Source organism: Equus quagga, chromosome 14 (genome assembly GCF_021613505.1).
Source record: "Equus quagga isolate Etosha38 chromosome 14, UCLA_HA_Equagga_1.0, whole genome shotgun sequence".
Lineage (NCBI taxonomy): Eukaryota > Metazoa > Chordata > Mammalia > Perissodactyla > Equidae > Equus > Equus quagga.
The window spans coordinates 93,421,900-93,445,005 of record NC_060280.1 but is presented as its reverse complement, the minus strand read 5'-3'; the positions used below and the strand labels follow the sequence as shown (position 1 = coordinate 93,445,005).

General features: G+C 61.6%; 2 protein-coding genes and 1 non-coding gene across 3 annotated transcripts in view; 2 read left to right on the top strand and 1 right to left on the bottom strand.

The window, feature by feature from the left end:
- Window positions 1-2: 2 nt before the first annotated feature.
- LONP1 (lon peptidase 1, mitochondrial) lies at window positions 3-18,036 on the bottom strand. The gene is made up of 18 exons (XM_046685349.1): window positions 17,595-18,036; window positions 14,331-14,419; window positions 13,634-13,753; window positions 11,661-11,889; window positions 9,970-10,031; window positions 9,431-9,560; window positions 8,906-8,989; window positions 8,141-8,361; window positions 6,612-6,750; window positions 5,603-5,781; window positions 4,938-5,025; window positions 4,628-4,750; window positions 4,443-4,559; window positions 2,515-2,655; window positions 2,102-2,267; window positions 1,239-1,456; window positions 984-1,148; window positions 3-256 (listed from the first exon to the last, which is right to left on the bottom strand). The coding sequence occupies exons 1-18, from the start codon at window positions 18,024-18,026 to the stop codon at window positions 74-76; spliced, it is 2,886 nt and encodes a 961-aa protein (XP_046541305.1). The 5' UTR covers window positions 18,027-18,036; the 3' UTR covers window positions 3-73.
- On the top strand, window positions 17,031-17,175 carry LOC124225934 (U4 spliceosomal RNA). Its single transcript, XR_006885149.1, has one exon. It is a non-coding gene; the product is annotated as a U4 spliceosomal RNA (small nuclear RNA).
- A 507-nt stretch (window positions 18,037-18,543) lies between the features above and the next one.
- The window catches only part of CATSPERD (cation channel sperm associated auxiliary subunit delta), a 38,168-nt gene continuing 33,605 nt past the window's right edge, over window positions 18,544-23,106 (top strand). Inside the window, exons 1-3 of the mRNA XM_046685357.1 lie at window positions 18,544-18,641; window positions 20,622-20,676; window positions 21,550-21,626. Coding sequence (XP_046541313.1) covers window positions 18,562-18,641; window positions 20,622-20,676; window positions 21,550-21,626 — 212 coding nt within the window. The 5' untranslated portion in view covers window positions 18,544-18,561. The remainder of the gene's footprint in view (window positions 18,642-20,621; window positions 20,677-21,549; window positions 21,627-23,106) is intronic.

The following is a 23,106-nucleotide window of genomic DNA, read 5'->3' as shown; positions in this document are numbered from 1 at the left end:
CATCGCAGTCCTACAATCGGTTTAATCGCAATCATGATTCGGTAGCGAGTCCGGCCCCGGTGGAGGCCCCGCGTCACCGCTCCGCGGCCAGCGCCTCGGCCGGCGCGCGCTCGGCGGGGAAGGCGACGTGGAAGATGTCGCGGTAGTGCTCCACGAAGTGCACCTCCAGCCCCTCGGTGATGAACGGCGCCAGGTCGAAGAAGTCCTTCCGGTTCTCGGCCGGCAGCACCACGCACGTCACCCCCGCGCGCTTGGCCTGCGGGACACGGGACACGGTCAGCCCGACCCGCGGGGGCCCGGGGACCTGCTCGCGCCGGCCCCTGGGGGACTCTAACGGCGGTGGGGTGGGACACGCGGCATGGACTCGGGGTGCAGCTGGAGGACCACAGCTCGACTAGAGTGACTGCGTGTCCTGCCCAACGTGCAGGGGGCGCCGGGAGCCCGGCTCAGGGACCCCCTGCCTTCTCTCAGCCTGACTCCACTCCTGCTGGGCACTTGCCGGTTGTCACCCTCCGTGGCCTGCCTGGGGACGTCCCCATCAGGCAGGCTCTGCAGGAGCACAAGGGGGGCGGGGTGGGGACAGAAGCCAGGGCCACATGGGAACAACGGGGTCAGACGGGAGCTGGACACAGAGGGCAGGGACCCAGCCCCCGGCCACTGTACTCCCGGCCCACCCAGCGCCCATGAGGCCGGCCCAGCCTCTGCACCTCGGCTGCCCTCAGTGCCGGGCAAGTGGGCAGCTGGCAAACAGGAGCTCCCTCCTGCCCTCCAGAAGCCCAGATGGGGAGTCTTCCTATGCAGAGGCCTAGAAAGTTCACTGATGTCATGGCAAAGCTGAGAGCCACAGGGAGGTGCAGCTAAGAGCGAGCTCCACGTGGCTCTGGCTGGGCTGTCACGGGCCGGCACCCTCCCTCCCGAGGCCCAGGGCCAGCAGCCATGTGTCGTCCTGAGCTGCGGCAACCCCGGGTGGGGGGCTGGCTCACCGCGATGGTCTTCTCCTTGATGCCGCCCACCGGCAGGATCTTGCCCGTGAGGGAGACCTCGCCGGTCATGGCCAGGTTCTGGCGCACGGGCCGGTCCATGGCCAGGGAGAGCAGCGCCGTCACAATGGTGCAGCCAGCGCTCGGGCCGTCCTTGGGGGTGGCACCCTGCGGGCGGGGAGAGGCAGTGGGTGGGGGCAGCCGGGCAGGGGGGTGCCTGGAGCCAGATGTGCGGGGCCACGAGGGGATGGGGCTCACCTCGGGCACGTGCAGGTGGATGTGCGAGGTCACCAGGTACTCGTTGGAGGGGTCGTGCTGCATGAGGAAGGCCCTGGCAAAGGTGTAGGCGATGCGCGCGCTCTCCTTCATCACCTCCCCCAGCTGGCCCGTCACCTCCAGGCTCCCGTCCTTGTCACCCTTGCTGTCGCTGTCCCGCGGCCGCCTCAGCGACGTCTCAACAAACAGCGTGGATCCTCCTGGGAGAGGCCAGACGGTGAACCCTGAGCCATCTCAGGGTGTCCCCTTGCTGTTCCCTCTGCCTGCAACACTGGTCCTTCCCCAGCCCTCGTTCCCTCAGCCGTCACGACTTGGCCACCCTGTGCCCACACCACCTTCTCCAGGGAGCAGCTTCCACCTGCAGGGACCAGGATACAGGAAGGACCAGAGATGGCCCTGCACCAGCCTCGGCTGCGGGCCTCAGCACGGCCAGGGCTGAGCTCAGGTCCCTCCCACAGAACAGCCGTCCTGCCACCTGGAGCCTGCACCCTTCGCCCACCTACAAAGCTGCGCCCAGCCCTGCCGGCCCAAGACAACCCCTGGGCTGTCAAGGACCCCGCCCTCCAACCGCCCGTGTGGGGCTGAGCGACGTCTCAGGACACGGACGCCCCCTCCGACCCCTGCCCGGCGCTCCCTGCCCTCCTCCCCTGCTCGTGCTGGAGGACCCTCCCACACGCACACCTGTCCAAGTGTCCCCCAAATAAAGCTGTGGGCAGTGCTGCCACCTCGAGGCCCCATCTTTTCCTCGATCAGCCCCAATCCTGTGGCCTGTCACCCCGTCACCGGGAAGGGCGCAGAAGCGAGGGCGAGCCCCTGGCCCAGGGCCCGCGGAAGGGACAGCTCACCCATGGCGGTCCAGGCCAGCCCCATGACCACGCCGGGGGGCGTCACGTCGTACATGCGCTCCACCGTGAACACAGGCTTGCCCACGAAGTCCTGCAGGTTCTCGGGCGTCACCTCCACGAACTCGGCCTCGCCGCTCACGATCTTGTAGGCGGACTTCCGCAGCACCTGGGGGACAGCGCGCTGGCCGTGGCGGGGCGCAGGAGCCCACCCGCCGCCACAGCTCCTTCCTCCTTACGCGCCGCCAAAGTCACCCTCTGAACCGTTTTAAGTGGACGGCTCAGCGGCAGGAAGCACATTCACACGGTTGTGCAGTCGTCCCCTCCGTCTCCAGAACCTTCCATCTTCCCAAACTGCAGCTCTGCCCCCGTGAAACACTGACTCCCGTCCGCCCCCAGCCCCCGGCCCCGCTCACCTTCTCCACCTGCTTCTGCAGGTTGCGCACGCCGCTCTCCCGGCAGTACTGCTTGATGAGGAGCGTCAGCACGGCTGACGACAGCCGGGCCTTGCTCTCGTCCAGGCCGCACAGGGCGCGGGCCTGCGGGACCAGGTACCGCTGGCAGGGAGGAGAGCGCCGTCAGCACCCCGTGGGTGAGCGCCATCCCTGAGGGGACCAGGGCCGGCCCGCATGGAGCTCTGGCCCTCATGGGGCGAGTGGCTCCAGGAGGTGACCCCTGAGCTGAGCCCTCATGGGGGAGGAGGCCCAAGGCCACGAGGGAGGGCGCCAGGGCCCTGAACGGTGAGTCTGCCCTGCCGCCAACACACACTCCCGAGTCTCCAGGCCTCTGCCCGGCTGCCACTCCCGCCCACCCTCCAGATGGCATCTGAGACGGTGCTTCCTCCAGGAAGGCCTCCCTGGGCTCACCCACATACAGACCGAGGGCCCGTGTGGCGGCTGATCATGCAGCCACCACACTCAGCAGACAGCGACAGGGTGTCAGAGGCTCCGCGGTCCCGCACGGCCCAGCCCGACCTCTGCACACGGCCGTCACTAGACAGACTGTGCCGAGCCCCGACTGTGGGCAGAGCCCCGTGCGTCAGTGCATCTGCCAACTGGCAGGGTTGGCCTGGGCCCCTTCAAGGCTCCGCCCCTGCTTCTCTCAGTTGGGTCTCCATGCTGGTGGTGGATGGAGCACGCAGTGGGGGTCCCGGCACCCCAGCAATAACCACAGCCGAGAGCTGCTCTTCCTCCCCTCCCGGCCCCCAGGGGACACCTGAGCTGGGACCAGCCCCTGTCACCCGGCTGCGAAGGGCTCAGGGAGAAATGTGCTGCCCCCCAGAAAGAAGGCGCCGCGTCAGAAACACAAGACTCCCCTCCACCGCCCCTCGGGCCGAGAGCAGGCCTGAGCCCACTCCAGGCTGGGACCCGCCCGCAACCAGGAGGGGGCGACGCCCGTCTGAGACCCAGACCCCCAGGGCCCGGCTAGGCCGGCTCCGTCCGTGCTCACACGCCCGGGGAGCCAGCACTGCCCCATCAGCAGGTGCTGGGGGACCTGGGGCCGCCTCGGGGCCAGGCGGGGTAGACACGAGGGCGGGGCACTCGGGGTGAATCTGCTATACGGCTGAGCTCACGATCCCAAGGGCCCTGGAAGCCGCTGTGGTCGCAGGCCGCCCCTTTCTGCTCCCCGAGCTGCAGCCAGATTTACGTCCCGGTGCAAGAGCTTCCCAGACCCAGGGTGACAGGCGTCTGTCAGTCACAAGAAGCCCCTGAATCTCAGCCACACCTGAGCTCCTGCTAACGAGGCAACCCTTGGAGGACGGGGCTGGCGGCCAGGGGACCAACCCGGGGTCAGAGGGATAAGCTCTCAGCCCCACCCGACCCCCAGGGAGGGGAGAGGGGCTGGGGAGTGACCTCGTCACCAGTGGCCAGCGACTGACTCGATCGTGCCCACGTGAGGGAACCCCGACAACGCCCTGCGACAGTGGGGTGTGGAGGAACCCGAGGGACAGGGGGTGGCGCCCAGGGAGGCTGAGGCCCCGCCCCTTCCCCTCTGCGTCTGTTCTAGCAAATTCTCAAACCCCAGGAGGAGTGTGGGAACCCCGATTTGTGGCTGGTGGGTCAGAGGTCAGAGGCCTGGCATGTGAGGCGGGGCGAGCCCTGAACCCGCGGCCGAGGCTGTTTCCCGTGCTCAGGGTCAGCACTGAGCTGAAGTGCGGACACGGCTGGAGAACTGGCAGGCGTAGGGTGGCCACACGTGGGGTGGGGGACACACACACAGTTTATAACTTTCTCTGGGTGACCTCATGCCGCACTGCACGGCAGATCCCGCCTGTCACCCTCGTGAATGGAAGCTTCACGAGCAGGACCCCCACAGACGGCGCCCTGGGGAAGGGTGGTCTCACCTCGGCGATGGCGAGCTTCTCCTGGGCCACGTAGCCCGACACGTTGATCATCTCCATGCGGTCCCGCAGGGGCTCGGGGATGGTCTCGGTGATGTTGGCCGTGCAGATGAACAGCACCTGCGGGCGGCACGCGTGAGCACCGGCGGCCGCCTCGCCCGCGGGCCCGGGCCGGGCGCCACACGCACCTTGGACAGGTCCACGGGCACGTCCAGGTAGTGGTCCAGGAAGTTGGCGTTCTGCTCGGGGTCCAGCAGCTCGAGCAGCGCAGACGACGGGTCCCCCTGGTAGCCCCGGCCGATCTTGTCCACCTGCAGGCAGCAGAGGCGGCTGTGGGCGCCCGTCCTGCTCCCCGGACTCGGCGGGGAGGCCAGCGCGGGGTGGGGCTAGGCAAGGGCAGCAGGGACCCTCGGGGGCGGGGCCGGTGTCCCGAGCCGGCCTGGCTGCGGCGAGGCCACCCAGGTGACTCGGGAACCACGGGAACGGAGGGCCGCGCACCTCGTCGATGAGGATCAGGGGGTTCTCCGTCCGCGTCTTCTTCAGGCACTGGATGATCTTGCCCGGCATGGCGCCCACGTACGTCCGCCTGCGGGAGCGCACAGCTGGGCGGCAGCCTCACCCGCCGCCCGCTCCCCGGGACCCAGAGCTCAGCCCAGGGGGCAGGAGGGAGACGCACCCACCATGGCCGTGGTGGAGGCCGCCGGCCGTCTGCAGGGCCTTGTCACCCGCACCGCCTGACGCCCGCCAGTGCAGACACATGCCACCCTCCCCCAGCTCAGAGGCAAGGCAGAGGGCGCAGGGTCGCTGCCAGCTCTCCCTCAGACCCAGCCCCCTAGCTGGCACCTCCTATCCAGACAGTGAAACCCAGCCCACAGTGCCTGGCCTGCCAGGAGAGAGCAGGGAGTAGCCACCTACTGACGGCCTGGCTGAGGGGCCCTCCCGCTGGTCAAGAGGCTGAGATTTTGGTCCAGTGTTCTTTGAGCACCTGGACTCAGCCAGGCCTGAAGTCACATCGATGCCCGGACTTTTCAGTTAATTACTCCAGTGTGAATGGAGTCTGCTGCCCCCACTGAAATCTCTCTAACACAGAGGGGAGCAGACCCAGGAGGAATGAAACCCCACAGGGGGCTGCGACGAGCCACGAGGGGAGGGGCCGGGCCTACCTGTGCCCCTTGATCTCGGCCACGTCGGTCATGCCCCCAACGCTGAAGCGGAAGTACTCGCGGTTCAGGGCGCGGGCAATGGAGCGGGCGATGCTGGTCTTGCCCACGCCAGGGGGCCCATAGAAGCAGAGGATCTTGCCCTGGGTGGAGCCTCGGAGCTGGCTGACAGCGATGAACTCCTGCGGGCAGGGCAGGGCCGGCTCCTGTGAGCACGCGCCCTTCCACGCGCGGAGCCTGGCAGCAGCCTCGCTGCCTTCACGCCGCCTTTCAGGCTCCTGGGGGCTGCCAGAGGGACAAGGCCTGTCCCAGAGGGGCTCACCCGACCGGAGCGGTCATCTGCCACCGGGAGGGATAGCCTGTGGCACCAACAGGGCGAGCAGACGCCAGGAGAACGCGAGGACGGACGGTCGAGTGTGGGGGACCACGGCGCCACGCCTATGAGGCAGCACCCTTGCCCAGCAGGCCCTTCCTGCCACACCCTGGGTCCCAACAGCCTCTCCAGTTCAGCCCGCCGCCGGCCCGGTCTCAGCCCTTGTCTCGTGCTGTGTCCAGCACGATCTTTATCCCCCTGGTAAACCCACGAGCTCCTCGGAGCAGAGCAGGCTGGCCCGGGCACACGGGCTGCCCCTGACACTTCCCAGCCGCTCCAAAGCCAGCCGGTCCCTCTAGAGGCCTCCACCCCCCACCATCCTTCACCCTGCTGACCCCGCCAGCCTCGCTATGGCAAGCCCGCTCCCTCGTGGCCCCAGACCTACAGATTCCCAGGGGGCTCTTCTGGGTCTCCCCACAGCACAGGGAATCCTGGGCCCCAGGCTCTGAGGTGCCCGCCACCCCCGCGGAGGTTCAGACCACGACGGACCCCGCCTGTCAGCGCCTGCCCACCTGGGATGCAAGGACCGGGTGCCCGGGACATGCGTGCCCAAGGGAGGATCAGGCCAGACCCCAGTGGGGTGCAGGGCCTCCCCGGGGGGGTGCAGGGCCTCCCCGGGGGGAGGGTGCAGGGCCTCACCAGGATGCGCTTCTTGACGTCTTCCATCCCATAGTGGTCCTCCTCCAGCACCGCCTGGGCCCGGGCCAGGTCCAGGTTCTCGTCGCTGTACTTGCCCCACGGGATGGACGTCAGCCAGTCCAGATAGTTGCGGGTGACGCTGCCGGAGGACAGACCACAGTGGGTAGGCGGGACCCAGCAGCACGGGGCACGCAGATCCACATCCGGTCCCCTCCGCGCCTGACGCGGGGGCCACGCCGAGGGCAGCTCGGCCGGCGGGGCTGCTAACCACTCTGAGAAGCCGTCCTGGCCCAGCCACACGGGAGGACTTGGCCCGGTTCCTCGCACAGGTGCGAGGTCTGCTTCCCGGACCAGAGCTGGCGAGCATGGGGACGGCTCAGAGCGGCCCCACACCAAGGACAGGGCGGGGCTAGAAGAGGGGAGACACCCGCCCCGGGGCAGGTGGGGAAACTGAGGCCTGGACGGGGGCAGGTCAGCACCACCAGGAGAACGATGCCCGGGCTGGAGCTGTGCACCAGGGACGGCAGCCGCCCTGGCCTCAGAGAGCCCCCTCCCCTCACAAGGGTCCTCACGAGAGAGAGGCAGGAACGGTGCCAGAGAAGGTGTGACAAGGCACACAGAGGCTGGAGCGCTGCGCTCTGAGGACGGAGGGAGGGGCCCCGAGCCATGAACGCTTCCACAAGCAGGACAAGGCCAAGAACGGGCGCCCTCAGAGCCTCCACGGGGACCCGCCCCGCCGCCCGCCTGACTAAGGCTTCTGCCGCCAGCCCGCAAGGTTAGCCTGCGCCGGTTCAGGGCACTGAGTCGACGGTCATTTGTGACCATAGCAAGAAGCTCGCTCGCTGCCCGAGGGCGAGATGTCGGGGGGTCTTTGGCACAGACGCCAGCAGTGTCTGGATGAAGCAGTGTCCCCCAGAGTCCTTGTGGAAGGAGACCGGCCTCCTGCACCCCCTGAGCCAGGAGGGGGCCTGGCCGCAGGCACTCAGGGCCCGCTCGGGTCCCCTCAGAGGGGCTGTCCCACGCCCTGCCCAGCCCACGCGCTGTCCCGGCACAGTGCCCGGGCCCTGGGCCGCACGCAGAGCCAGAGAATCCCAGACCCCGGGCAGCACCCGACTCGCGGCCGGGGGGTGGGGACAATGACCGCCAGGCGAGGGTGGGACACAGGAGGACCGCTCACTTCCTGGCTCACTCAGAGCGGCGAGAGGGAGGCAAGGGGAGGAGCGGCCTTGGGCTGACGGCTCAGGGCCTCCGGGTCCAGGCTGGAAGCGCTGGCCTAGAGCCAGACGTCCCTGGGTTCAAACCCCGTCCCCATCGCCCACACAGAGGCCCTGCTCGCCACCCTAACCTCACTGAGCCTCGGTTCCCTCATCTGTGACATGGGGGCAACACGAGAACGCCCGCCACGACGACAGCGTGCCCAAGGGACCCCTCCGGGCCTTCAGGGTCGGCGTGCAGACCCCGCGGGGTCACGGGATGCTCCGGGGCGGGGCAGGGGCAGGGCCACGGAGGGCCGGCCGCCGCGGGCTCACTTGAACTCTGAGGAGTGGTTGTCCAGCAGGCCCAGCTTGCTCAGCTCCTCGTCCACCACGTCCATGACGTGCTTGGGCACCACAAGCTCCTTCAGCCGCTCGCGGAACTTCTCCTCGATGGCGTCCTTGTCTTCCTTCTCCAGGCCCAGCTCCTTCTTGATGATCTTCAGCTGCTCCTGCAGGAGGTACTTGCGGTGCGTCTGCTTGATCTTCTCCTCCACCTGCGGGGCCGAGCGGCTGCCGTCAGAGCAGGCTCGGGAGGGCACGCGGGCGGCCCCAGGTGAGTGGGGACACAGAAGAGCCCGTGCACACAGCCTCGAGTCCTTCCACCTTCCACCCCAAGCCTCCTCAAGTGCCGGCCTTGCTGGGCTATGCAATAAATGACCAAAATTCGGGGATGAGGGGTCGCCCTTCAATGCTGACCCTGAGGAGGGAAAAGCCGGCCTGGTGCCAGTGTGTCACCACACTTCTCCAGGGGTGCTGAGCACCCTTCTAAGAGACGGGCAGCAGGCATGACTCAGGGCCCAGGTCAGCACGTTAGGCCACGCCGGCCCGCGGGGGTCCCACTGTGCTTGTGAACGCTGCCTCGTGTCACCAGGCCAGCCCCACAGCTTTCCCCAGCGAAGGTATGATAGGAAATTTTTCCCTAACATACAAACTAAGGAAGCGACCTGAGAAGCGACCTGGCTGGTAAGGACCTGAGGAGCCGGCGGCCCAGGATTGGCCGTTTTCAGTTTGGACACGCTGAGTGTCGCGCCCACTCACCTCGCGCCCCAGGCGCTGCTGCAGCTTGCTCAGCTCGAACTCCTTCTTGAGGAGAGACAGTGCCTTGTACAGCCGCTTGGGGATCTGCCAGGGAAGGGGAGGCACGAGAGGATGGTCAGGGCCGGTGTCCTGGGCTGCGGGGGTGCCGCCGGGCAGATGGGCCTGGCTCGGCCTCACTACAGTACAGGCGTGCACGCACGGGCCCTGCAAGCCCCACTCTGGAAACGCTGCTGCAGAGACACCCCCCCCCACAGGCCTATGAGCTGTGTGGACGAGGACACTCGCAGAGCCGCTGTACATAACAGCAAGACTGGCCATGGTGCAAATACACCGCCCACTGCATGGCGGGCAGCCCGGGTGGAATACTATGCAGCCCCAAAAAAGAATGTGGGAGCTGGATGCAGACGGAAGGACTCGTGGTAACATTCAGCGGTCTCCACAACAGAGCCGGGGGCCAGCAGCCAGGTCGGGAGGCTGCCGGCGCAGAGCAGACAGCACGGGGCGGGCGGGGGCGGGCCCACTCACATTGGTCTCCTCCAGGACGTCCTGCAGCTCGTGGGACTCGGCCCCGGTCAGCGCGGCGCCCATGTCACTCAGGTAGATGGGGTTGTCCACCACCCGCTGACCCGCCTGCATCATCTGCAGCACGGACTCCCTGCGAGGACAGAGGGACGCCCACTGCAGCGGCCGGGCTGGACGGCGGCCCTCTCGGGGCCCCGGGCTCAGGCTCAGAGCCAGCTCCGCACCGGGCCTCACAAGGGTCAGGGCTGGTGGGGCCCCGTCCTGGAGTCCCGAGACGAACGCCCCGTGCCCAGACGTGGGACCCAGGACAGCCATGCACTGACCCCTCCTGAGCGTCCCACCTCTACCCCAGTGACGACCACCAAGGCTTCCAGCCAGACCAGGCGCTCGGCAGCAGGGAAGAGGCAAGGAGCCTGGGCAGGGAAGCCTCACCCTTCGCCTGCCTGCCCGGCAAGGCTTCCAGCAGGACGACACTGAGAAAGCGCCCACCACCCAGCCGTGGAGAGAGCCAGAGCCGCCCGGCCTTGAGGCAGGAGACCAACCTGTAGAGGGGGTTCAAGGCGATGATGTCCCGGATGGTCTTCACGATCTCGGCGGTCAGGGCCTGGCGAGCAGGGAGCCTTGCTGGGTCACTGGGGCCAGCGGGGGCGGTGGCACCAGGGAGCCCCTCGCACCTGGTCCTGGCCAAGGACAGCCTCAGAGGCCCAGGGGCAGAGCCCGAATCCACCAGTCACGGGGACCCAGGACAAGAGCAACAACTAACGCCCACCTGGCTCCTTACACCCCTGACCTCAGGATGAGCCATCGTGGGAGAGGGGGAGGCCTCCTCATTCCTTTGTCGTAAACACTGTCCTCATGGCCGACACACCCCCCCCCACCCCAGCCTCAGCCATGGGACAGCCAGGCTGTGCAGACTCCTGTCTGGGGACGTGCCTGAGTCCCCGCGGCTCTTGCCTGTCCCCTCCGGGACCACATTCCGGGCTCTGTAGAGGCAGGGCCCCCCACACTGGGGTGCCATGGGCACCGCGTGCCTTCTGGCTGCTGCTCCCTGCCAGCGCGAGGCCAGTACAGGACCACTGGGCACAGCTCGTGGCGTAAAAACCCGCACCTCATTTGTTTCCAGAAGGCAGCGGCTCCCAGCGCATCGTACCCCGAGGAGGGCACCAGCAGACACAGAGCCGCCAGCCGCCGCAGCCGGGCTTTTTCAGCCTATCGCCTGGTCTCCAGTTACTGTGTCTGTCCCTGCGTGCCTGAGGTGGCCTTTGTAAAGGAGCCAGGACAGGCCAGCGGGGCCCATGGCACTCGCTGAGCAAGGACGAGCGCAACTCCGAGGCGCCCAAATCTTTCCATCGAGCGTCTGTGCGCTGTGCCATCCCCTCCCCACGACAAGGCCCCCCGAGGACACTCTCAGGCTGTGCTGCCAGGACAGCAGCCACTCGCCATCGGTAGCTACTCAACTCAAACAACTTAAAATTAGACAAAACCAGACGTTCTGCTCCTCGGTCGCAGCCACCACAGGTCACAAGGGCTCACGCTGCAGTCACAGAACGTCCCCACCACCGGGGGATGCTCTCTGGGTCATCGCTGCTCTGAAGGGCCCTGTGCAGCCCTGGGGACTGATGGCTGCCGGGCCAGGAGTAGTGCAGCCGAGCCCTCTCAGCGCCGGGGTGGACATCACTGCGGGTTGCGGTGCCCCTCCCACGAGCACCGAGGCTGCCCCCGAGTCCTTGTCACCCCAGCACCACAGGACCAGACGGAAGCTAGGGCCACGCCGGCTCTCATCCTCCTCAGGGAGCCACCACCACCGGGCATGTGCCCGCAAAGAGTCTTCGCTCAGCTCTGCCTTTCCTCCTCGTCCCACCCCCGGAGACGGGTCACCTGCCCACACCCTGCACAGAAGTGCGGGAGGAAGGACGTGCCCCACCCCTGCTGTCGTCGTGCCATGACGCCAGCACGAGAGCCTAGGGCTGCGGGTCAAGGTGGCCAGAGGCCTGGCTCTTTCTGGTCTTGCAGCTGCGGGTCACAGTGAAGGTGCCCTGGGCGTGGGGGCGCTGGACCCGGGTTCAAAGCCTGCCTCCCTCGCGAGCATGGAAGGGCCCGGCATATCCGTTTACTCTCTGATGACAGTTTCTTCCCGGGACTCTGGGCGGGAAAGGACGCTTTGTGCCCGCAGAGCCGGAGCGCCATGACACGGGGCGCAGACAGGGGAGCCCACGGGCAGCCCCCGACTTACCTTCACTTCCTCCGTGACCTGGAAGTCCTCGTGGACCACGTTCTCGACTTCCACCATGAGCACCTCGCCGGGGGCGGTGGCGGGATCCACTCCCACCTCCATCTGCCGCCTGGCGCTCGCCTCGTCCTCCGCCTCCTTCTTGCCCCGCTTCGCCTTCCTGCGGGCCTTCTGCTTGCTCTCTGCCTCCGCCTCCTCCAGCTCCACCTCCAGCGGCCTGTTGATGTGAATCCTGCCGACGGAGCGGGCGAGGTGAAGCCGCGCAGGCCGGGAGGGGCCCCCCCGAGACTCCCGCGTCCCACTGGGCCCAGGTCCCTGGAGCTGGCGACCCAGCTGCTTCCTCAGAACCCCAAGATCAGCGGCCCCCTCTGGCCTCGGACTCCAGCCACCCCACCCATTCTGTCTCCCGCCCTGATACCCCGCTGTCGCCCAGACATTAGAAGCATAAGAGAGAAGCCAGCAGTCCCCAGGGCCCCATTGCAAGCTGTCGGCATGGCCGAGCACAGCCCGTCTCGGGGACTCTGCCTGCCCCACCCTCGGCCTCGAACTCGCCATCCAGCGGCTCTTTTGCGTCATCCAGGTCTCGATCCAAGGGCACCTCCATGAAGAGGCCCCCCCCGGCCACATCACATGAGGTCTAGCCCCGCCTATGCACACACCCAGCCCTGTCCGCGTTCATTTCCCCCCAAGGCACCCACCACTGTCAGAATTCAACTTGGGCCGTCTCCACGCTCCTGTCCCCCCCCACACTCAGAGGTGGGCTCCCAAGGCGGGCCCCTCGCCTGCGTCTCCGCTCGCTCACACCCAAGTCCCTGGCAGACGCCAGGCCCCGGGGGTGTGGTGGAAACAAGCAGTGTTCCACCACTGGCTCTCCCGTCACGTGGTAACTAATAACATGCCTTCCTCAGAGGCGGCCTGACAGCTCCTGGGGATGCGGACTAGCACCCAGGGACATCAGCAAGACGTGCAGAGAAAGGAGGGCAGGACAGGTGGGTACCGAGAAGGCCTGGCTGCAGGAAGCAGCTCAACTCGCTCTCTGCGGCACCAGAGGCTGGCGGAGCCTCAGGAGCCACCACCGGATTCTGTTCATTTGAGCAGCATCTTATTCTGTTCCCTCTGGCCATGGATCCTCCCAGGAGAGAGGAGCGCCACTTCCCCAAAACAGAGGAAGGCACGTGAGGGGACTCCGTGCACTGGGAACACGACCCTCAGAGCCGGCTCCCGGCACAGCCCACGTCCCCTGAATGGGTTCTGGGGTGCTGCCCGGCTACACAAGAATAAGGCTCTGGGAGGAAAAAGGACGGAAAGCTCCACATTCAACAGATGCCAACCAGCATGTCCTATAAGGCCGTTTCAGAACGTTTCCTACTGTAACGGCTTGTGACTGAAACGTCTGCCGTGGGTATTCGACCTCGGGACTGTCCTGGCGAGCGTCTTGCGGGGCCAGCGTTCCCCGGGACACATGTGAAGAGCTGGTTAGTTCCTCCATCGAGAGCTTCGACCCTCCGCTGACCCCGTGGCTTCTTCTTAATTAACCTGGGCTGACAAAGCCCTTCACACAGACCGACAAGGAGATGCGTCTGGGTGAGCAGAAAGCCACCGAGTGCTAATAAGCGAATGTGCAGCAGGAGCTGCTGCCAGACGCAGACACAGGCCCTGGGGGAAGCCCGACCTGAGCGGCCGACACCCAGACATGCACCATTAGGGCACCTGCTACTTCGTTTCTATGATGCTTTTTGGAATAACGTGCACAACAGAAACACTTCTCGCTGACCACCCATACTGCCACTTTAACAAGGGGACCCTGAGAAGGGAGGGGTCCAGGGGACACGTGTCAGCCCCCATCTCCAGCTCTGGCCTAGTCACTGTGGGCACAAGGCTGCAGGGCTGACCAAGAAGGGTGGGTGGCTGCTGGGGCCCAGGGGGCACCTGGGGCCACTGTTTCCACCCCGTCCCACACTCTCAGGCCCTCGCACCTTCTGTGCCCCATGACGATCATGCGCAGCTTGTCCCCAAGGTCCTGCATCTCATGGATCTGGACAAATGTCCCTGTGTGGTAGACCTCATCCAGGCTCTCGACCACGTCGGACTCGTTGCTGGGAGACAGGGACACAAAGACATCAGCACGGGCGCTCTGACTCTCAGTGGGGTGTCCCCAACTAAGAGGGAGGACAGGAGAAGAGAAACGGCCCTGCAGCCTTGCTTGAAACAGAGCATGCTTCCTCGCTCCCCCAGGGGCTCCGGAGCCTAGGGCGCTGCCCGGACCTGCGCACGGGAGCCGTTCCTGGCCCAGCCGGCCGACAGGGCGGACCGGATGGAGTTCTGATTCCACCCCACGCCTCCCATGACGGAGCCGCTCAGAAGGCGCCTTCTAACTCGGAAGGGCAACAGATCGTCATCTGGAGCCGCCACACCTGCCCGCCCAGCTCTGCTCTGACCCCAGGGATCCTCGAGACTCCTAGCCCCCACGTCCCGACCATGCACGAAGCCTAGCGCTCCGAGCCTGCACCCACACTGAGGACGGAGGCTCGGCTCTGGCCTTGTCCCCTGTAGGCTGTGCCTGGGATTTTCAGGCCAAGGGTCAGAGCTCCAGGCGACCCTACGGGGCAGGATTTGCGGTGAGCTCCGCTCCAGGGCGGCTCGACACAGGCGTGAGGGAAAACGTCCCCTTACCTGTCGTCCCTCTTCAGAAACACGCCGGCGTACGGCTGGGCAAGACGCACTTTCCTTCTCAGCAGCTCAACCAGCTTCTTGTTTTTAACCTAGCGAGACAACCACCCCAAAGTGAAACACAGGTGACGTTTTTGAGTTGATTTTTCTTTTCCTGGGAAAGACTGGCCCTGAGCTAACCTCTGTTGCCAATCTCCCTCTTTTTTTCCCCTCCCCTAGGCCCCCATGCATGGTTGTATATCCCAGTTGTAGGTCCTTCTGGTTCTTCCATGTGAGCCACCACCACAGCACGGCCACTGACAGACGGGTGGTGTGGTTCCGCACCCGGGAACAGAACCCAGGCCACTGAAGAGGAGCGCACCCAACTTAACTGCTAGGCCGTCAGGGCTGGCTCTCTAGCCAACATTGTGACAGCAGCTCTAGCAGTTTCTGTGTCCTCTGGGGATATGCTAATCTGATCCAGGACACTAACATGGTCCGGGAACCCTTGAACCAAAAAAAAACAATGTGGAGAATGGAACGAGTCAGGGCTGACCAGGTGCATTCCTGAGTTCTTCTCCCCTCCTGAAGAAAACTCAAAGGAGATCCACAGCCAGAACCAAGAAACTAATTTCACGTCCAATTTCAAGGGCTGTTTTGGTGGCGAAATGTCTTGGCTCGAAAATCTAGACCATTCTGATTTTATCGATGTCAGGAGAAGAACACTGAATGTGTGTAATTCGAATGTGGCCCATCCCACAGGCTCATAACTTCCTCCAGTTTCCAGTGAAAATATTTGTCACATCTGTACCCTAATCATTGATCCTCAAAACCCCCAGGATCACACACATCCTCTTGACGTCATTTCAAGGGCAGTGAGGGCTGGGAAATGTCTGATGGGGAGATGCACGGATGTCCTTAGGCCTCAGCTGGGTTCTTTCAAGCCCGTCTTAATTCCCAGGTGAGCCTCGGATTAAAGTTCCTGGCCCTGAACTTCAGCGTGCATCAGAATTACCTGGAGGATTTGTAAAGCAGATGGCTGGGCCCCAGCCCTGCGGTTTCTCCATACAAGAGGTCTGGGTGGGCCTGGGAATCTGCATTTCAAACAAGCTCCCAAGTGGTGTTGATGGTCGAGAAGCAGGGTTTTAACTCAGTCCCTAACAGGGGCTCTGAACTCACAGTCCAGGAATTCCTGACTCTATAGATGCATTTTCCCAGGGAGAAGGTCCACGACAGCCGTTGGGAGGGTACGTGACCCACCACAAATTAAGAGCCACTGATCTGTACTCAGACGCCACTAGTAAGAAGAGAAGCTGCGGGGCAAGTTAGCCACACACAGTGTTAACTACAAAATCAAGAGTCAGTGGAGCTTTGCTAACAGGTTCAGAAACATTTACAGGGTCCCACAGAAGCCATCTCCAGTTCTCTGCTGACAGCTGACTGCTATATCTCAGCTCCTGTCCCCTCCCTTTGGCAGGATCCCCGTTGGTTATTTACGAGATAGCAGTAGAAATACAGTGGATACCACATGCCCATCTCCTGCCATCCACAGCGACTCCTTTAGCCCTCCTGGCTGGGTCTGGGCGGGCAGGCAGAATGTCTGGGAAGAACGGTGTCTGTGCTTGGACACTGGGGACAAGGGGCACCTGCCACTCTGCAGGACTGCAGGCACCACACCTGGCGAACAGTCCTGGCCCCGGAGGCCTGGGAGGGCGGAGAGGGCGGCTAGGGGTGGGGTCAAGGACGGGAAAAGGCTTCCAGGGCAGGCCTCTGAAACGTCAGAAGCGGACCACATGGCAACCAGCAGCAGCTTACTGTTGAGGCATCCTAAGGACCAGCCATGAGGCTAAATCCTTTACACACGCGACCTCACTGACTTCCCACCACCGCTCTAAGAAATGAGGTACTGTTACTACATCCATTGCACAGATGAGAAAACAGAGACCGGGGTGGGGGGTGGGAACAGCCTGCCCCAAGTTACGGAGTTAGGGGTGGAGGAGCCAGGATATGAACCCACAGGGTCCGGCTCTGGACCCTGCAAACAACCACTAGTCAACATCAGGGAGGGGTAGCTCAGACACACAGTCAGCAGAGCGCGGGAGGAGGTGGCGGGGCCCCTTCTGTCCCCTCCCCTTTCCAAGGGATCCTTGAGATTTATCTAGCAGAGCCTGGAGTGCAAGAGGAGAGACTAAAGGGTGAATGTAGAGGCTGACTCATGGTGTGACCTTGCTTAGAGAGTTAACAGATAACCTTTCTCCTCCACAGGCTCCAGTGTCCACGGCATTTTAAAAAAAAGGGGGGGGGGGGGGGCAAGAAGGCAGACATCTGGGTCCTTTCCACTCCAAAAACCCAAGGCCCTCGCACTCAGCTGCTTTCTTTCTGTTACATCACCCTGGTATCCCCCCCCACCCCGCCCCCTTTGTGGCTCTTGGCTCGCTGACTCTCTCTTCCGCAAGAGCCTAGGTTCCTTAGGCAGAGGGACTGCGTGTGGCTTGTTAGCTGCTGGATCCTCAGTGCCTGCAACGCGGTAGGTGAAGAACACTCCGCTGGATGAATAAACATGCCTGCACCCCTTTCACAACATCCTCCTCCCACTTTCCTCCTCCTTCTCCTGTTCCATCCTTGCTCCACTACTCTCTGTACTACTTGGAGCCTTTGAACACATTCTAACTTCCTTACTAATCTTGTTTCTTGCCTCTGCATACGGCTAGAATGTAACCTTCAAGCTTCCTGCCGTGGCAGCCTCGCAGCCAATGAGGTTTATCCCAGGCGCGATTATTGCTAACTGAAAACTTTTCCCAATAGAATATAAGCTCCGGGTAGGAATTTTTGTCAGTTTTGTTTACTGCTGTATCCCTAACACCTAGAACCTGGCACGTGCTAAGCGGCCAGAAATATTTAAGAAACAGATGAATCCTGATCCCAAAAGAACTCGTAACCAGAAGGCAGACCGCCCTGGGGGAGAGCGTGTTACCAAACTCTTCCCAAGACCCGGAGAGAAGGAACTGGGCCGCAATACTGTTCTGTCGCTTCCCAGCACCGGATTTCTAAGACTAGGGCTCTGAGTGGGCGGGCCTACACTCATCGGATTCAACTCCCCTTAAGGGATCCAAAAACGGGAGGAATCTGGCTCAAGTTCACCAAGCGAATGGTGAGCAGACAAGGATTCCAACTCCAGCCTTTGAGAAGTCCCGTGTTTGAAGAAGGTTCGAGGAATGAGGGCGCTCAGCGATCCCTCGGGCCACCCCGCGGCCGGGGAAACCGAGGCCAAGGCAGGGCTCTCGTTACCTCGATAATCTTGATAAAGCGCGGGAACACCGGGTTGCGGGTGACAGCGATGAGCGGCAGGTGCGGGAACACGTCCGGGATCGTCATGGGCGTCAGCGCCGTGATGACCGGGCCTTCCCCGCCGCCCGCGCTGCCCCCCGCGCCCGCGGCCCCATCCTCCGCGCCGCCCTCGGAGGCGTCCTCGCCACCCGGGAAGGCGCCGCCGCCGCTGCGGTTGTTCGCTTCCCAGAGCCCCCGCCACTGGCCCGCGGCCGCGGGGCATGGGCCCCACAGCGGCCAAGGAGGCGAGGCGTCGCAGGTCCGCCGGCCTCTGGACAACCACGCTCCGGCCGCGGAGGGGACCCGCCCCCCGGCGGCGGCCAGCAGCGGCCGCCGAAGCGCCCAACACCGCGCAGCGCCCCACAGCCGCACGTAGCCTGTGCACGTCGCCATGGCCCGGCCATCCTGGCGGCGCACAGGACTTGCGTCATCTCCGCTCGCCCGGCTGGGGCGCACGTGACGTCGGGCACGTGCCCCGGTGCCCGCGGGGGGCGTGGCCCGGAACGGAAGGCTGCGGGGGGCGGAGCTTGGAAGAAAGCGAAGGCGGGGCCTGCGCGGAGGCGGGGGGCGGGGCTCCTCCTTTTCCCTCAACGCATGCACGTCTTCCTGCCTCCCAGCTGGCACGCTCAAGGCCCCTTCGGGTCCCGGGGAGGGTTGTGGGCACGCGCCAGCACCTCTAAAGAGAGCAGCTGTTGCTGCAAGCGCAACTTTGGGGACATGTGGGCAGCCCTGGTATACACTTGAGCGCCATGCGCATGCTCAGATTCCGGGGAACGTCCTGGCTGGCGGATTTGGGCTTCACGGGAGACGAGGTGCGCATGCTCAGATCTGAGGCAGGCGCAGGCGGCTTGTGCGCATGCCCAGACAGTGAAGCGACGACTCCTGGCGGTTGAGGGACAGTCGCGGCGGCGCAGCTCGAAGCGAGAGGATGCTGTTGTTGTTGATGGTGGCGGCGGCGGCGGCGACCTTGCGGCTCTGCCCGCTGGCCAGAGCTCAGCCACTATGCCGGTGGGGCTGCCCTCCCCGGGCTGGGGTGCTGCCAGGGGTCGCAGAGGGGGCTGGCTCGTCCCTGCGCGGTGACCCGGGCAGAATCCAGGAAGGATGCTCCGCTCCCCATCCTCCTTGGGGCTCCCCAGTCTCCTCTTCTGGGAATCGAACTTGACCCCTCCCTCTCTCCCGTCACCGAGTCCTCCCCCTGCCTGACTCCGACCCCTTCAAGCCACCTCCACCTCCTTGTCCCTCCCCCACCCGGCAGCCAGGGGCGTTATTGATGGACGAATCTGATCTCGTCTGTCCCCTTCCCAGAGCAAAACCCAAGTTCCTTGCGCAGCCCGCCTTTTCTCCCAGGATCTGGCCCAGGATTTCTCAGCAGCGCCGCTGACATTTGGGGCCGGATCACTCTCTGTAGGATGCTGACCAGCATCCCCAGCTTCACCCACTAGATGCCAGTCACGCCTCCTTCCCCGGGCTTCACCGTCAATCACAACTGTCTCTGGGCATTGCCAAGTGTCCCCTGGGGACTTGACAACTGGTGATCTGGCCCCTGCCCACTGCTGAATCTGTTCCAGCCACGCCGTCCCTTGAACAGCCAACCTCGGGCCAGCCTTGGGGACGCGGGAACTTGGCGCTCAACCCTCCCTCTGCCTGGCACGCTTTGCTTGCAGGTTTCTCCGTGGCTGGTTCCACATCGTTCAGATCGCGACTGAAATAGCGCATTTCCTTATGTAAAGGCCCCCCCTCCCCGAAGCTACTTTTTCCTGTCAATCACTAATTTGTTATTCTTTTCTTTTGACGAATTTTTTCTTGTCTGTTGTCGCTAGAATTTTAGCTCCGTGAGGGTGTAGAGTATTTATCGTATTCTCTTCTTACCCAGAATATTTTTAGATTTCAGTAAATGTTAGATCAGTAAATACTGTATGTGAGGTGCCGTGGGGACTAGACAGATGCTGAAGTCCAGCTCCTGCCTGGAGTGAGCTGTCACACTCAGCAGAACCCCCTCTGCTGATGAAATCAAGAACTTGCACTTCCTGTGCATGATCTCATTTCATCTTTTTTTTTTTTTTGAGGAAGATTAGCCCTGAGCTAACTGCTGCCAATCCTCCTCTTTTTGCTGAGGAAGACTGGCCCTGAGCTAACGTCCGTGCCCATCTTCCTTTACTTTCTATGTGGGACGCCTGCCACAGCATGGCGTGCCAAGTGGTGCCATGTCCGCAGCCGGGATCCGAACCGGCAAACCCCGGGCCGCCCAAGCAGAATGTGCTCACTTAACCGCTGCACCACTGGGTCGGCCCCTCATTTCATCTTTATAAGGTTCATGAAGTAACGATTCCTTAACCTTATGTTATAGACGTGAAAACAGACCTGGCAAAATTTAAAACACACTTGCGTATAAAAGCACATAGCCAGGAAGCAAAGAGTAGGGTCTCCCAGTAAGATTTGCCAGTCGGATTTCTCTCAGTCTGAAAAGGTTGGTTATAACCAGTTCTCCGGCTTCCCCATGCTGGTTCTCAAAGTGTGTTCCTGGACCAGCCGCATCAGCATCCCCCGGAAATTTGCTAGAATTGCAGTTCCCTGGGTCTGCAAATCAGAGACTCAGAGGCGGGGCCCCGAGATCTCATGTGCCAAGCCCTCCAGGGACTTCCGGCGCACATCCAAAATTGACAACTTCTGCTGTAAACTATACCAACATTCTCCCAGCCACCAACACTCCCCTGTCGCCAAAAATAGAGAAAAAATCTTGGAGTGGGAGTTCCTGATCTGGGCCCTGCAAATGAGCCTTTATGAGCTCCCGGGAATTCTGTCTCCATTTTTGTATACACGTATGTCTGTTTTGGGGAGATGGGGGCCCACAGTTTCTTCAGATTTTCCCGGGGCTCCCAAAACCCTAAAAGCACCAAGAACAGGTAACCCAGCAACCTGGTAGGCATCAGGGGTCACACTGAATATTCAATAAACTGATGGACGGTCTCTCGTGTTGCTTACTTCTAGTACTCACACGGTGAGGACAGGAAAAGTGTTTCATACCAGACAGCGTATTCAAGGGGTATGTGGATCCATACTCAACATTCCATCTTCTCTTTAATCACGGGATCAGAACTAACACTTGCTACTATTTCTTAGGTGCCAGCGTTGTGTCAGACACAGAACATTATCTTATCCTTCCTGTCGCTCTTCGAAGGGATGGGATTAATGTTTCCCATTCTGCGGATCTTTTGGGATTAACCTTTCCCATTTCGCAAACTGGTTGAGAGAGATCGAGTAACCAGAACAAAGCCAGGAGATAGCACTGGTTTAGAACTCCCATCTGGCGAGTTTTTATCCAGTGTTCTGCTGGATAAGAGATCTTGAGTGCAGAGTAGCAAACTGTTACTTTCTTTCCATGGCATAGTGCAACCAGAAACTTCCTTGCACGTGTCCACCTGAAATGCACAAAGTAAAGAGGGTTTCATCTGTTCCAATGTGTTTCCCATTGACACCGCGTACTTCAGAAGTGGTGTCAGCATTTCTAAATCATCTTGAAGTAGCTGGTTGCTGACATGTTAGCTTTACAATTCTTCGTCCTCTGGCCTTTCTTTCAAATAACAAATAAGCTGCGAATAAACGACAGGTGCACGAAATGAGAGGTAGTATGAATTATTATCCTGTGAATCTCTAACTTTTTATTTTGACATAATCATGGATTTGCAGCAAGTTGCAAAAATCGTACAGAGATGTCCCGAATACCCTTCCCCCTGCTCTCCCCAGGGTGACGTCTGATGTAACCAGAGTGTGTCAAAACAAGGAAATGACATGGCTACAACCCACCTACCTAATTCAGATGTCACCTTTACATTTTTAACGTTGCACATTAGGAAATTATTTTTATCGGGTGTTTATTATTATTGCCATTATTAAGATTTTGTGGTTCTCTCTCTAGGACCGTCTGTATTTTTCATCAATGACAACACGCTTGATTAAACATCCTTGCAAGAAAAACGTAGCCCTCTATTTAGGGTAAGTCACCACTTTATGTATTGTTACCTTCCATTTTTTTTATTAAAACGTTAGATTTACCCTCACTTATCATTCAACAAACACTAAGGAAGACATCTCTGGCCTGTGGTGCTAGTTGCTGGCCTGCAGGAACCCCACAGTCGGGGTGGGGGTCAGAGGAAGAGAGAGGAAGAGACCAGCAAGTAACTAAAATAATTACACTATAGTATGGCACCACCTGTCACAGATATTTGATATAGACAGTCATGGGGTGACAGAGGAGAAAAATGCCCAGGAAGTTTCCACCGGGGAATTGATGCCCAAATTGGGTTTTGAAGGATGAATAGGAGTTTGCCGTCAGGGGAGGGGGAAGCAAATATGTATAGGCTTGGAGCAGAGCATTCAAAGGAGTGGAAACACCATGCCCAGCATGCACTTTGGGTTGTCAGGATGCAAACCAGATGTGTGCACCATGCCAAGATGTTTAGCCCACCTCCTCAAAGCAGTGGAAGATCTGGGGCTACACAATTTGTGTTGAGGAGGATTTCCCAATGCCCAATGTTAAAAAACAAAATGACACAACAGGATGAAGCCTCAATGGAAGGAAAGGCCACAGGGAGGAGAAGGAAGCCAACACAGCAAGACTTGATGACTCACGTGGTGCGCAGAACGGAGGCGAGCAAGCGGTTTAAGATGGTCCCCACATTTCTGGCAGAAAGAACGAGGGAGACGGGTGGCGACCCGGGACGGCTTGCTGCTTATGACACATTGAGGACACGCAAGGCCAGAGATGGGAACAGAAGGTCACCTGCACGTGAGCAGTGGTCCCGGCTGTGGCATGGTTGCGGTCACCCAGAGAACGCGTGTTCGGCATGGAGAAGCAGGCCCTGGAGGCAGAGGGGCAGGCCAGAGAGAAGGCGAGGACACGGAGGTCCAAAGTTCTGTGACTCCCTCCAGAAGCAAGAGGAACAGAAGAGAGAAGAGAGGTCACTATAGAGAGAAGCCCAGGGGCCAGCCCGGTGGCGCAGTGGTTAAGTGCGCACGTTCCGCTTCAGCAGCCCAGGGTTCACCAGTTTGGATCCCGGGTGTGGACATGGCACCGCTTGGCAAGCCATGCTGTGGTAGGCATCCCACATAGAAAGTAGAGGAAGATGGGCACGGATGTGAGCTCAGGGCCAGTCTTCCTCAGCAAAAAAAAAAAGGAGGATTGGCAGCAGATGTTAGCTCAAGGCTAATCTTCCTCAAAAAAAAAAAAAAAACACAATTGGAAGGAAAGAGACAAGATTTGCCAAATCCAAGAGATCAACTGCCAGAAGTAATAACCGAGTACAGCAAGTTGGCCAAATATGAGACAGATGTTAAGCACATCCACACCTCTCTTGTCAACCAGCAGTGACCGACTCAGAAAGGCAATTATGAAAAATCCCGTTCCCAGTGGCAACAGAAACTTTTAAAATACATAAGAGTTAACTCAGCAATTCTTCTCTGTCTAAAACGATAA

What these genes read in the sequence shown, in the direction of transcription:
- LONP1 (XM_046685349.1), bottom strand. Translation starts at nt 18,026, where the DNA reads ATGGCGACGTGCACAGGCTACGTGCGGCTGTGGGGCGCTGCGCGGTGT. An exon ending in GCTGGCCTGGACCGCCATGG is followed by an intron (nt 1,457 to 2,101) that starts GTGAGCTGTCCC and finishes GGCCTCTCCCAG; the next exon opens with GAGGATCCACGCTGTTTGTT. An exon ending in TCAAGGAGAAGACCATCGCG is followed by an intron (nt 257 to 983) that starts GTGAGCCAGCCC and finishes CGTGTCCCGCAG; the next exon opens with GCCAAGCGCGCGGGGGTGAC.